The following is a 14,056-nucleotide window of genomic DNA, read 5'->3' as shown; positions in this document are numbered from 1 at the left end:
GCTGAAATTATTAGTATGCATGAAATGTTTAACTGGTAGACCTCGGATGGGGAGTGGGAGGACACTGGCTTATCAGTACTGAGAACACCAACTAACATTTGTGTTTCTTTTTGCCTTATTATATTGGAAAACAATTAAAATACCTTTAAAATATACATTTCCAAAGTTGGTACATCCGGATTTACATATACTCTTCTTAACTCGCTTGCAATTAGGTACAGGGTACTTTTTTTTATATCAATATGTGTTTTTGATGTAATAACACCGATATGTCCTCATATTTGTTTCTGTTTGGCAACCAGGGGCCCGTAGCACCATATCTTCATACATATACATAACTCTATACATTCTGTGCATACAGAATGGTCATTATCCTTCCATTAAAAAAACCTACATCTGGTTATACACACTAGAACTGCGGTGTTGAAAAGAAATTAACAAATGGTAATATGTTCTGAAAGCACCTTACAGTGGCTGAACACTTGGAGGCACATATGAGTAGAAGAATGCAAAAGAAGAGGGACATGTTGATCGAGTGGAGTCTGGGAGAAAGTATTGCTTCTGTGCAAGTTCAATGTCTTCTCTTGGTCACAGCCAATCATAGGCTCCCTGATAAAGTCCCTTCTAATAAAACCCTTTAAAAAAATGGGTGTAAACCTTTAATGAATGGGTGGAACACTGTAGCGTTTATGAAATAAGGAAAAGGCAAATCAATATAGAGCCGTCTGCATTCCAACACGTTTTCTAAAACATGCACAGAAAAAAAACGTGTTTTGAGATAGAGAAGGTGGCACAAATGAAGGAAGACAGCTAGACAATGTTTCTACACAAGTCATAAAGACAAATGTTACAGAAAACAAGCACTACATAGCTAATAGGTCCGGCCTTCACAAATCTGCAAGGTTTGTTTTTATTTACTACAAATGTATACAATGGGTATTAAAAAGTGAAATGGCTTCTGTATAAAAGTAGCAACCCCCTCCTTCAATGGAAGGAGGGGGTTGGTAGAGATAGGTGGCCATGAATGGCGGACGTGCAAGGCGAGGTCCAGAACAGGAGTTCCCTTTTAGACGATAAATTTCTTCAGCAACCGCTCCCTAGCCACGGTCTTCGGCGTGGAGCACTGCAACAACTCCTTGGACAGTGGGATCCCCAAAGCAGGTGTTCGTCGATAGCCTACATACGGTGGCCTGAGGACGCTCCCTAAGCACGCCCGAGTGGGTGGAGCTAGGACGATCTGCAGAGACCCTGCTTTTGCTGCACATCAGCCTCTGCATAACACAAGATTTAGGAAGGGCAAGGGCTCAGGCCCTCAAAAAAGAAGTGGGACGGACTCACCAAGGTAGGCAGAATGGGTGTGACATCATCATGTGTGAGATCACAGGAAGTGACATCGCAGCCTGTGACAGCGCATGTGGCACTGTTGTGTAAATCTCCAGGTTGGCGGATTATGGACGCTGGAGTCATATTGAGAACTGATCCATTTTTCCTCACTAAGGTTCCTTCCCTTGCTCACAGAAAACAAGAAGTGTTTCTCCCCTGTCCTTCTCAGAAGAAAAGATGTTGCTGCATTTGCTGGACGTGAAAGGTGCCATTTTAATTCATTTGGATTGTACTCTGTCTTTTAGGATATCGGATCACATGTCTGTTACTTTTGGTGGGGCCAAATATGGTAGCAAGGATTCTAGTAGCACCATTAGTAGATGGATTCGGGAAGCTATTTATGTTGCATAAGAGTCAACTAAGGTACTCCCCTTCCTCTATCCAGGAACGTTGAACCAGCGGAGTGGCTGCTCCTTGTCGTTGCTGATGTCAATGGTATCTCTTTACAGGAAATTTGCCGAGCAGTACCATGGGCTACTTCACATGCTTTTGTGTACCACTACAAGATGCAGGGGGTGGGTTTTTTTAAGAATTCTTTCGGTCACTAAGTGTTAGAATCAGTTTTTAAATCTTAAAGATTCTATGTACTTTGTTTTCTGGTTATCTTTTTTTTCTATGTTTTTTCTAGTATTAAACTGAATAACATTCTGGGCAGCATAACAGTCTTGTAATTCTTCGTCCAGAACTGGCTTTGATATTCCTCACGAGTAACTGACTGGGAGGACGACGTAGGGATAACGCCCCAGTTACTTGCCAGTAATCTTCATTATCCTTAGTCCTTGTCACAATCATTACAATTCTCCCTCCCTTCCTGGTGTTACTGGCCTCAGATGGCTTGGTATCTCAGGAAGAGGAATGGGATTAGAAACTTCGTATACCAACCAAATTGGGTGAGAGTAAGGCAAGTCCACTCCTACGTCTTGGTTTTGGGCCTGTCAATGAGGTGGGTTCACCTTACGAGTAATTAACTGACATGGACTAATGACCAAGGATACTGAAGATAACCGGTAAGTAACCCAGGCATTACTCCCTGGCAAAGTAAGGTGCATCTTGCTCCAACTCTTTGAGGCTCCGTTTGCTGCCCTGTGTATTTGTTCTAATTCTCAGTACACTTCCAGGTGCGAATATTCCCTTGGAAAATCAACATCAGGGTGCTGATCCGTGTAATAATGCAGATGAAATTTTGTGCATGCTGGTCAGTACAGATTCAACGATACCAACAGCTGGTACAGTGAGGCATGCTACTTTTCACCTCTATTCGCTATACAATATGACCAGACTACACCGTCGGTCGTTCTGGCATTGCTACACCCAAGGACCTGATACTGAAGCAGATGTGAATGCCCCACGACCAAACATCTTAGTAGTTATCATACGAAGTTAATGAGTTTCTAGTAAATAAGGATAGGGTTCTTCCTATAGAGCACACCATGGAGTAAAAACTGGAAAGCAATCATTAACACCACAATACCTAGAACAAAGCGATGTTTGTAGCTTTAAGAAGCAAATCCCCTTGTTGTTCCAGAGTGATTGAGCTTCAGTACTACTATGTCGGTTTACCGTCATGTCTACTCGAAAGGAAAGCAGGATTTTGTTTCACAGCTCTATCATTAAAATAAGCATTTTCATAGCTAAAAGATCTTCTTTAAAGCGCCAATGTAAACACAGGCATTCACAAATGCCGTTTACACGCTTTGCTTCCACATTAAAGCCTGGATAAATGATTAAGAAACTAATGTGACAAACAGTTGGTGATTGAGTATATTTTCAGAACAGAAAATATTCCCACTTGCACTGTAATGTAAGCACTTCCTGGAAAGTAGAAGGATATTTCAAACAGCCAAACGATGACTTGAAAGTATTAGTCTTCTGGGTGGAGCCAAAACCCAGTATATTTACGTTTTAAAGTATTTGTCACAATATGTTAATGCAAATGCATGGTCTGGCCAGACCTTAAAAAGAAATACAAAAATAATAAAATTACTTGAAGACAAGGAATTGCAGAATTACATTGTAGGCAGGCAGAAGCTAATGCAATTCCATACATTTTTACAAAAGAAAGCATACTACATCAATTACAGATTAAAAGAGACTGCGAAAAGCCTACTATTAGTAGTGCCAGAACACTTGTGTGACACCTTTAGCTACTGATGTTTTTTAGAGAACTGCTGGCACCTGTGGTTTTGGTTCGCATGCTGAGAATTGTCGTTATACTTTTCCCACGATAACCATGGATCTATAGGTCGGTGCATGTAACAAGCACTGGGATGGTTAACTTTTTTTTGTATTGCTCCAGGTGTGCATCTGCACCCATGAAGCCAGTACCAGAGACCCAACTCTCCTTGAAATGGCTCTGAGGCGGTATTTTCCACCCCCAAAGTTAACACTTAGGGTGGGATTATTACCACTCATATTGATGACCGAAGTGTTATACAGCCCAAAATTAAAGGAAAACAGCAGCACCATTTTTTATTTAATCCGAGACTATTATTAACGCAGATTTAGCTGGCCCGAACAGCAGATACTCCTTTACTTTTCAGTAAACTGCACAAAAAAATATTAACATTACAAAAAAAGACTTATTACATTCTAGGTTGCAAAAACAATGTGATGTGCAGAGAATTGTGAGAGTTTATATACAAATTGACTGAAAAATGCCTGAGGTTCCACTTCCTTTTCTTTTCCCATTACTTTGTTTGCCATAAATAGAGGTGATGTACTCCTAAAATGTCTCACTCAGCTGGAATGCTCCTAAGAAATACATCCTAATTTTTAATTGTTATCATTGTAAATGCATTGCCGCATGTATGCCACCAGTATTAATGGTATTAAAGGAGCATGGACCCAGTATCAACACAGTGTTCTTCACTCTTTGCTCTGTTACTGTTCGGGATCATATTTATGTGCAAAACAAAACGCAGACAATAAATACAAGTCTGTCTGTAAAACCATCATAACGAATTACAATAAACTGAGCTGTAATCGCATATTGTACTTCATTAAAAATGATGTATATGTGTATGCTTCTGTTTTGCGCTGTAAAAGCTTGTACTATAGTACGAGGGCAGGGCACTTCACATTTTCTACTCTCTTTGGTAGACTGAGTAGACAAATAGAAAAGCTGCAATTCCTCGATACAAACTGTAAACAAAATCCTTAACAAATTCCTTGTAAAAGATGGCTTAATGTGGTGCTGGGGAATAGTAGCCATCTTGACGTCTAGCCCTTGGGCTTTCTGGTCTGGGGACAGACCAACACTAGTCGGGTTGAGGATATGTTAAGGTTATAACTTGCAACAGCCTCTTTTTGCCTTGTCTCCACACCCGGGAACGTCAGGGCAGGCATGTCCTAACCTCCTGCCCGTCACTCCTTTTGTTTGCGTAGGAGGTGGCAATTTTGTTGAGGATTCCTACAGCTTTAATTAGTTTTCATCTGAATGTATTTTTTATTTTTTTTGCAGCGTTTTGTTGAACAGTTTGTTAGTTGCTGTATTGCGGTCTTTGGGCAGGAGGGAAACACCGCTGAAATATAGTGCAGGGTTGGATAGTTGCTTTAGAGGGCGGAGGTGTACAGAACAGTTAAAAGCTCTGCTCTGAGGAAAGGAAGATGGTAAAGTGCAACGTGCAAAGAAAGGTAGAGGGTGAAGAGGGGGTGGATATGAGAGAATGGGGAAATGGTTCAAGATGTGAGATAATTGGCTCGGGAGGCGATTGGGTTAGTGGTTGCGTCTCCCGAAATGTATGTGGGTGGGACTGGTAGGGTTTTTGATTGTATTAGTGAGGCTGGCTATGTATATTGTTGTAACTACTGATAACTGCTCAGAGTTGCTTATTAAAGTAGCCTTTTTTACTCTAATGGGTGTGCACTTTGATTAGATTTTGTCTTTCCTGTGGGATCAGTTAACCCTCTGCTAATTTCTGTAATGACCTGTTAGTCACAAGTGCGAATCCCAATAGGGACAAACGAGACCCCCATATGAAAGATTCTTGTGTTCTTTTTCTGAACCCCAAGCCTTGCATATTAGCTGACAAATTGTCTCACTAAAATCCAGTCAATCATAGTCCTGAATACCTTATTTGTACCAAAAGGTTTGAGCAGCACTTCTAGCAGAATTGCTATGCACCCATGTGAAACTACATGTTTATTCCTGTGGACCTCCCGATTTCCCTCTTTTTGTTCTCATACAATGTGTCACTAAGCACACAATCAAAGCCAGCAGGGGAATCTGTGCTTTTGCCCAAAGAGTATGGAGGTTGCAGAACTCATAAAATTAACTATACAGATGTTGACGCACACCACTTCTTCCATGCCTCTCAGAAGCTAGGACTGCATCTCTTTCTCCCTGGCATCGTTCTAAAATCTGCCTGCTCAGTCCCCTCTCCACATCACCCCTTTTCCCGCTAGCCCCCAATACAAGCCAGAGAAGCTTCGGTAAGGAGAGTTTGACCTTGGATAAAGGTATAAATGTGTGGTGAAATATGGTGTTCAGTGCGCGCTGTGCAATCATTCACCCCCAAGCTTCTGAAGAGTGGGACAGAGCGCCAGACACTTTTCCCTAAAACACCAGCAGAGACGCTGCTCAGCCGGGAAAAATGGAAGTTCAGAGGAATAACTAATTTAATCCGTGACCTCTACATTGAATCCAAAAATAAGGACCCAAAACAGTTGAAATTATTTTAAACGAACTTTGAATTAGAGGATTCCAGATTATATTACAAATTCAAAATCTGTTTTTCCCTATGCAAAAACATTTCAAGTACGTAAGATGTTATTTTCGGAAGATGTCTTGCACCTGGTTGTGTCATGATCCTCAGAATGACCCATCACGTATTCTTAGCGGCAGCTGGGCGGGCTATATATTACAAAGCATGCAACATAACGTTTAGTTCACATTTTATAGATGGACGAGGTTGAATCCTGAAAAAACATTGTCCTTGTTACAAGCCTTTGACAGCACACATGCGACGGAAAGAAATATTTTCACCAAACCACTCTTGGCACATTCCCTGTAAAACGTTATAGATAGTCTGTACTTTTATAGTTGCGGGCCAGTCATATTCAAATCAAACTTGCACTGTGTCCAAAGCAGGACGGTGGGGCATGATTTCCAGGCCACTTCCCACTCTGAACAAGAAACAAGCAACTCAGGTGCAATGCGGCCTTTTAGAGCCTCACTGGCAAAGTGTAACTTGAGTCCATATTACACAGCACACTGGGAACGCACATCTGGCACGCCCGTGCCATTTTCTTCTGTCCTCCCACATCTGCCAGTAGAGATCAATACAAAAATGGGTTTTGTATTACTACCAAATGGAACCTGACGATCATTTTCTGTTAAATTGCAAACATTTCTAGTGGCAGGTATTCATCCATTTACTACCTAATGTGCCCTTTTCACATAAAATGTTTTCACACTTGTAGCCCTACAAATACTATTTCTTGACTGGACTGCACTCTAGTCTTTTTCAATATCAGCAAACGAAAGGCTCAGTAAGCCTTTTGGGATTTGAACCCATGACCTCAGGGTTTCACACAGATGGCTCCATCAGATGGAATACACCACTGGGTTGTCTTATAGCGGCTAGGAAAGCACAAACTCTTACAAAGCATATATCTGTGTTGTCTTTCTGTTCTAAATACTGTACACGCATTTTTCCTTGAAAAGGTTTGTCTTTATGTAAGCCACAGCAAGTAACCTACCCATTGGCATGCTGGGTCTTTAAGAGGCTGTACCTAGTATGGGTTTTGTCTTGCAAGGGGATATATTTGTTTTTATGTAAAATGCTCTCGAACGTTACATTTTTTCACGACTTCACTTTTTGTCAATTCTCAGGCTTATTTTTGCGAATGAATGAATAAATAGAACTTGTAAAGAGTACTGTTGCTGGGGATCAGGGCGTCCTGGAGCAGAAAAAAAGATCAGACTGTGAGATTAGAGCGATTTGAAAACCAAGTTTTCAGATATTTACTAAAAACAGCAAACGAGAAAGTAGATTTAGGAGTAGCAGGCAAAGCATCCCAATCAGGTAACAAAATTATCAACACCCTAATCCGAAGATGAATCCTTCACACAAGACACTTCAGTGCCACTGTGCTACATAAAACCACGAATAATAATTATCCAAAATCCTTTAGATTACTCCTTACATCAAAAACGAGCCACTGAAAAGCACAAGTCGCCAGTAAATCACACTTTTGTATTCTAGCAAAACACACTTTGCCCCCTACTCCTTTCGAAATCCACAAAATGAGTACCACTGAAGTGAGTAAGACTCCTTAATTAATCCTCAAGGACTGAGCATCCTTACTTATTGATGGGCCCAGGCATAAAGCAGACGTGTTTCTGTAAGAAGATTCAGACTGCTCATTTCCACTTAAATCTTTTTCTCATTATGTAATAAGCTTTGTTATGACCAGCCCTGGCCTGAAGTCCTGATGTTTTCAAGTATATTTAAATATATGTTAAGACTCTGTTTCAACACTATTAGGTACAGCTTATTATTGTAACCCCTTGTTTCAAAGTACTGTAAAATGTGTTTAAATGATTATAAAGAATGTGTGAAGAAATATATGTGGATTAATATTTCTACATAATCATTCAAAAGAGGGTAGAATTTGGCTTAATGTCCAAATCAAGAATTGAGATATTGTCACCAAATAGCCAATGGTATTCTTTGATTCAGGTAGTAAACACTCATAGTACTTTTGCTGTTCACTACCATCATCAACGTTCCTTGAGAACACAAAATCAGATAGATATCTTGCGAACTAATGAAGCAAATAAGGCTGAGGGAGCTCACTTTTAGGAGTATTAAAAAGAAACGTAAACCTGCTTCGTCCATCAATCGTTTGAAAAAATGTGCATAGAAGCGACTCGCTCACTGATTCTTGTATGACTGTATAACTTGGCTCAGTAACACCTGTACTGGGTAAAGCGTTAAACAAAGGGGCATTATATAAAACTACCATGAGTGCATTTCATTCTACTTAACGTAACGCTTTAAACCCACTGTTTTTCTCGTGGTATGTGAAGTCGCCGCGCCTATGATAACTCATCACACAGTTTAGATGTTTTTGTGCTGCGAAAGACTTGTCGATGCGATATACATGGCGCAGACATGCCGATAACCAAAGACGCGCTGCGGCTCGCTACTCACAGACACAGGGCCCGGTGGATGAAGGCACAGCTGCCCGCTTTTGCGCAGAGGGCGACCCGGGGCAGAGAGAGTGCGCTGTGGTCTCAAAGAGCCGTTACAGCGCATCGCGTGCCAGGCCTGCTCTGGCCAGAGGCGGAGCAAGGTGGCCGCATCAGGCCCATAGAGGGATGCGAGCTGTTCCCAAACCCTGCCCCCAGCCCAGACAGAGGCGGCCCGCTCTATACAGACACTTCCCACTGCAGGAACGTACCCCTTGAAACATGGACCGCCTCCTCGTCACATGGCGAACAGTGTGACAGTGACTCTGCGCAATCTCACATACACGCCCGTCGACCATAATGGAAGCCGGAAGTGACGCTCTGTGACGAGCCTGCGCGAGCTGCCACCTTCAGCGCGTCACTAGCTGTTCCAACGGGTGAAGTCTGAGGCACGAGCTTCCACTGGCCGGGATGCTCACGCGCGCAATCTGACCTCCCCCATCAACTAGCTGCCAAAAGCTCGCTCGCGCACTCAGGCTTCGCCTCTCTCCGCCGCCCACCCCCCAACAAACTGCCGAACATTTTGGAGACGTTTGAATGTTTCTAGGCAAATGCCTTGTGAGGAACGGGGAGTAGTCCTGACTGTACAGGCGAGCCATAGGGCCGTTTTAATAAGACAAGTGAGTGAACCACGGTCGTTGGAGCAAAGAGACGGCTTCCAAATACTTATATGCTTACTGCGGTAGGGCAAGACCATGCGCAGTCGCAGGTAAATAATCTTGTGACCCCAGGAGAGCAGGCTATTTTATGTGATGACGGAGTGTTTTTCGCTATAAACTTTGAATTGAGGTTTTATTTATTATACTAGATGGAAACCGAGGAGATTCTTGGTTGGCAAGATTTCAGTTTGCTCTTCTTTATGTAGCGCGCTTATATGTGACCCAAGTACCCATGTCTTTTGTGTGACACGATACTTTGTCAGGAGCATAGTGAACCAATTAAGTAGATTTATGTAGCACTGTCTGTTACAGACACTACCACCTGTTTATAGAGTAGAATACGCTCAATATCACATCGCTCTGCAATCCTATGTAGCTCTTAGCGTTTCCACCCCTAGCCCTTATGTCACCTCGCGTGTCTACATACATAATTTTGTGGCAAGACACAGTTGCATCACTAACAAAAAACTGACCACACGCTGTTTGTGGGAAAAACTGTGTCAAATTCATTCATATGCGGTACACACGTAGGGTTAACTTACATGTATTCATATGAGTGCAGCGCCATTTATATAATAATGCCAAATGTGTGCTAGGCTCCATGTCTCAAGAAACACACACAAATGAAGTTTGATTTAGATACTGTATTGCAAAAGCATGTAGAATGTTAAAATTAATTTTCTGATAACACTCGACAGTCAATAAGTAGATGTGAAAATCTGACAACTTAATGGCATGTTTTCGTATGCTTTAACTTGATAAACGGCAACACAGAAAAACTATGTGAAAATAAAATAGCTTCATGTGTTAGAAAAAAGATAATACTAGAATGTGTAACTTGAGTACTGACATTAAAAAGAAACAATAGGTGTTATACAAGGTCATGTAATGATCTGCACTTCATAAAGTTCATTTCTGATGTGCTTTTAAATCTTGTATGCTGTAATAGCAAATAAAATGCATAAGAAACGTACAAAATTATATGTGAGGTGATAGTGAATATTACATATTTTTATGGGTACTGTAAGAAATGGGGTTACCCAAATCTCCAAGGGGGTAGCATGGAACCAAGCGGGCAGGCCAAACTTCGAGGACATGTGAAGCACTCACGCGGTACCTACAGACGACACACCAGGCACACCACAAAAGAGGCAGGACACCAGTTTGAGTTGGAAAATTAACCCCTTCCATGCTCATGACAGAACGGTTCCGTCATGAGCTACGGTGGAGCTGTGCTCATGACGGAACCGTTCCGTCATGACCACGCCCGTTTCTATTACGGCCCAGCACCGGAGGGGGAAACGCGGTCGCGCTGAAAAGGTTAAGAAGTTTAGTATCTCCAACCTGCAAAGCAAAAATGCATAACAGTGGTATCATCACATGGCGCCAACTGGCACCAGAGCCAAGTGTATCAAGGGGGATTATTTACATGGGAAGTAAGGGCTGAGTCTGTAAGTCCATCGGAAATATAAAAATGTGACTAAATTAACTTTGAACCTGGGGCCAATTTGGCGGGGCCAACTCAGGCTCTCATCCTTACTGATAGGCTGTAATGCAAAATACCATTAGCATGAGTACACACCGTGCACTATAACTCCAGCCCGACCACTGTAAAGGAAACTTCAGGGCATCACAGTAAATCCCAACATACAGGAACACCTGCAATAAATCAGCATAGGGATATCAAACATCAGGCGGGAAGCATTAATATGCATTGGCATAAGTAACATCAACAACAGGGGGTACCCTTAAACATTTCCTATCACCAGGTCCCTGTGCAGGAATAAACATTTTACTAGGGCACGACTAACCATTTCACCAGGCAGGGATGAGCCTCTCTTTACGTACAGCAACCCTAGAAGTATATCCCCATAAGACTCTAGGCGACATTTCAGTAGGGTGGCAAGAACAACCTGCCATCAGAGGGTAAAACAGCTCATCCGAGTACTCCACAGGCAATTCCTTACTTATTAACTCTTTTCTTATGGGTAAGAATCACCAGGCAACATGTCTCTTCCCAAGGATAACCCTCCCATTGGGTAAAGCAGTCTGTTCATTCAGCCGCCATAACCAGGATGACCTTTCCTCTAGCAGTCACTGGCGGCGTTTACTCATTTCCGGGGCATTTAGGCCCTTGCCAATTAACCAGGGGGGTGGGGGGACAGACATCGACCCTGTGTCCCGTTGCCTTCTCCACCCTCCGCTCAGTACATTCAAGGCCCCACTCACCGGGCTCCTAGGCTCTGCTGACGTCAGGGGCCCGGGCTTCACCACTGTCGAGGCTCCCCTTCGGTGCTGCCAGTGGCAGCAGCGCTTCACTGGGCTTCTAGGCGGGGGCAGGCACCGATCGTGTGCCTCGGTGCCCCCTCCTCCCGAGAGCCAGGCTCCCTCTGGGGCACTCACGAGGGGAGTAGACACCCTCGGGGCGCCGCAAGACGCACAACAACGTCCTCCCTCGCGACGCTTCTTCTGTGCCGGCGGGGCAGCACCGACAGTGTGCCCCGGCCCCGCCTCCTCCACTGGCCCTTCACTTCGGGGCCCAGACCGGCTGGGTCGGCTCCCGCTCCAGTCGCTTCTCCCGGGGCTCCCTCCTCTGCACGGGAGGCCCGCAACGCCTCTGACGACTTCACCCGGGCCCTTCCCCTTCCACACGGGGACCCGGGGCTTCCGTCAGTTTCCTCCGGCGGGGGCACAGACCGGCGGGGTGGGCTCTCGCTCCGGTCACTGGCAATCGGGGCTGCCCCGCACCGACCCTTCACCTGGGTCCCCCTCCCTCACGGGGACCCGGGACTTCGCGACGCTCCTCCCGGCCTTCCTGGCCGACAACCAATCCCTGCACGGCCTTTATGGGCTCGGACGCACGGACCAATCCGTGCGCGGCGTTGGCGGGGGCGGGACGATGACGCGCCTGGCCCCTGTCACGTGATGGGGGACCTGACGGCTCAGGGCCTAGCGCGGCCCTCGCCTGGCACCGGGGGCCGCCGCGACGATTCCCACAGCAGTGGGGGGGGGGTCCCTCAAGGCGGCGCCGGGCCACGGCGGTGATTTTCGCCAAATTACAACCGACGCAAGACAGCGCCAACACTCCTCGGGCTGCGGCGGTGATATCGGCGGCAATAAGGGGTAGGCTCCCTTCTTAATTAATTAATTATATGGCAACCAGCGTGCCAAAACGAGGGTTGGCTCCTCCAGTGCGATTCTCCTCAGCAGGATGGCGCTATTCACAGCGCACTGCTCCTCCCTCTGCCCACAACCTCAGTTCCTTCCTCAGGCCACGCAGAGGGGGCAGGAAATTAACTCTTCCTCAGCGCTTCGCAATTATAGCGCTTGACAGGCAGGCTTTACAGCACTAGGGGGCCACAACAGTCCCAGGGCCCAGCGCTTTCACAGGGCCTCACAGCACCTCAGCCAGCAACAGTTCTTTTGGGGGCACAATCTTCCCCATGGTGCTTCAAAGGGGCCACAGCTTCTCAAGGGGGGTAGACAGTCCCACTCCTCACCTCGTGGGCGCTTCTTCCTCACAGCGCTGGCGTAATTCCCGGTCCCCACAGTGTCAGGGACCTGGGTAGGGGCCCTCCCTTGTCAGGGGCCATGGGGACAGCAGAGGGGGGGGGGGGGGGTTTAGGGGTGCAGGGTTCAGCTCACAGGCCCATGTGGCGGTAGCTCCTCACAGCAGGTCCCCTCTCTTTCTTGTCCCAGCTCTGACTGACTCTCTGGTGGTACATCCCCCTTACTTATACCCTCCTCCAAGGCAGTGCCAGAACCTTCTAGAATGTTGGCAAAGCTGGCCTAAACTGGTTCAAGGGGAGGGGTTGAGCACCCTGGGTGCCAGGCTTTCCCTCCAAAAGCTAGGGGTAGCTGGGTAATATTATCTAGACCGCTGACCTATGGCAGTTCAGTGGCAAAACCCATGGCCATGGCATCCATTTTAAACATAGGACATTTCAGTCAGGTGCATTTTACAATGGGGGGAATTTACAAGTGCTCACACCATTACATAGCATTACAATTTAACAAGGTGTCTCACACCACTCATGGCCTATACAGGTTGAATCCCATGGGGGAGACATTCCAAATTAGGGGGGCAAAAGCGAACATTTTTGGGGGAAAAGGCCAAGTCCAACACAACTCCCCCCCATCCAAAAGCCAGGGTAGACCGATCAATACCTTGATGGGCTTCCCTGCTTGGGGCGGAAAAAGGTGGACGCAGGCCTGCAACTACAGGAGCACCTGCAGTCTCTCCTCCACTCTGGAACCCAATGGTTCTCTCTCGCAACCCTCCCTTCACCAAAAAAAACACCCCACTGGTGTTCCCTAGTGGGATGTGGCCAGGTTTGGCCTCTAGGCCATCCAGAAGTCTCTGGCCCTTGTTTCTTCCTAGAATGGGAGGCTCTAGCCTCAGGCTCGTAAAGCTCTTGGACCACTCTTCTCTTTCCAAATTGCCACTGGTCCATCCACCTGGGGTCTACACCCTCAAGCTGACCAGCTCTCAGGGGCGAGGCTCTCCTCCCCCTACCTCTCCTAGGGTTCCGCCATCTCCTTCTCCTGGGGACACCCTCAAACAACCACTCTCTCCCCAACCTGGAGTCGAAATCCTCAGGTTGCACCGGTGACAGGGGCGAGTCCTCCCTCCCCCTGCACCCCCTCTCAAAGTTCCGCACCCTCCTAACTGGAGTAGTACCCCTGAGAGTCAAATTTGGGGGGACTCTGAACACAGATGTCCCACCCGCCAGGTCCGGCAAACCCTCAACCTGGCCACCCAACCCGGGATCTGCGCCCTTTGGCTGAGCCGGTGACAGAGGAGAGACCTTGCTCCCTC

General features: G+C 45.8%; 2 protein-coding genes across 5 annotated transcripts in view; one reads left to right on the top strand and one right to left on the bottom strand.

Annotated features, from left to right (window-relative positions):
- Positions 1-14,056, bottom strand: part of KLHL21 (kelch like family member 21) — a 401,837-nt gene that overhangs the window by 175,404 nt on the left and 212,377 nt on the right. The window contains exon 1 of one of the 3 annotated variants that reach the window (XM_078642983.1): positions 8,791-8,922. The exons of 1 other annotated variant lie outside the window; for it this stretch is intronic. The gene's annotated coding sequence lies outside the window, so the exon portion shown is untranslated. Of the gene's footprint in view, positions 1-8,540; positions 8,923-14,056 lie in introns of those variants that run through there. One more of the 3 variants, XM_078642982.1, reaches the window with a different exon arrangement.
- The window catches only part of PHF13 (PHD finger protein 13), an 86,591-nt gene continuing 81,540 nt past the window's right edge, over positions 9,006-14,056 (top strand). Inside the window, exon 1 of one of the 2 annotated variants that reach the window (XM_078642979.1) lies at positions 9,006-9,198. In XM_078642979.1, the coding sequence (XP_078499105.1) occupies positions 9,130-9,198 (69 nt within the window). In that variant the 5' untranslated portion in view covers positions 9,006-9,129. Of the gene's footprint in view, positions 9,288-14,056 lie in introns of both variants that reach the window. The other variant, XM_078642980.1, reaches the window with a different exon arrangement.

The sequence above is a fragment of the Lissotriton helveticus genome, chromosome 5_1 (assembly GCF_964261635.1).
Source record: "Lissotriton helveticus chromosome 5_1, aLisHel1.1, whole genome shotgun sequence".
NCBI classification, from domain to species: Eukaryota; Metazoa; Chordata; class Amphibia; order Caudata; family Salamandridae; genus Lissotriton; species Lissotriton helveticus.
Note: the sequence above shows the minus strand (reverse complement) of the source record. Positions and strands in the feature narration are given on the sequence as shown.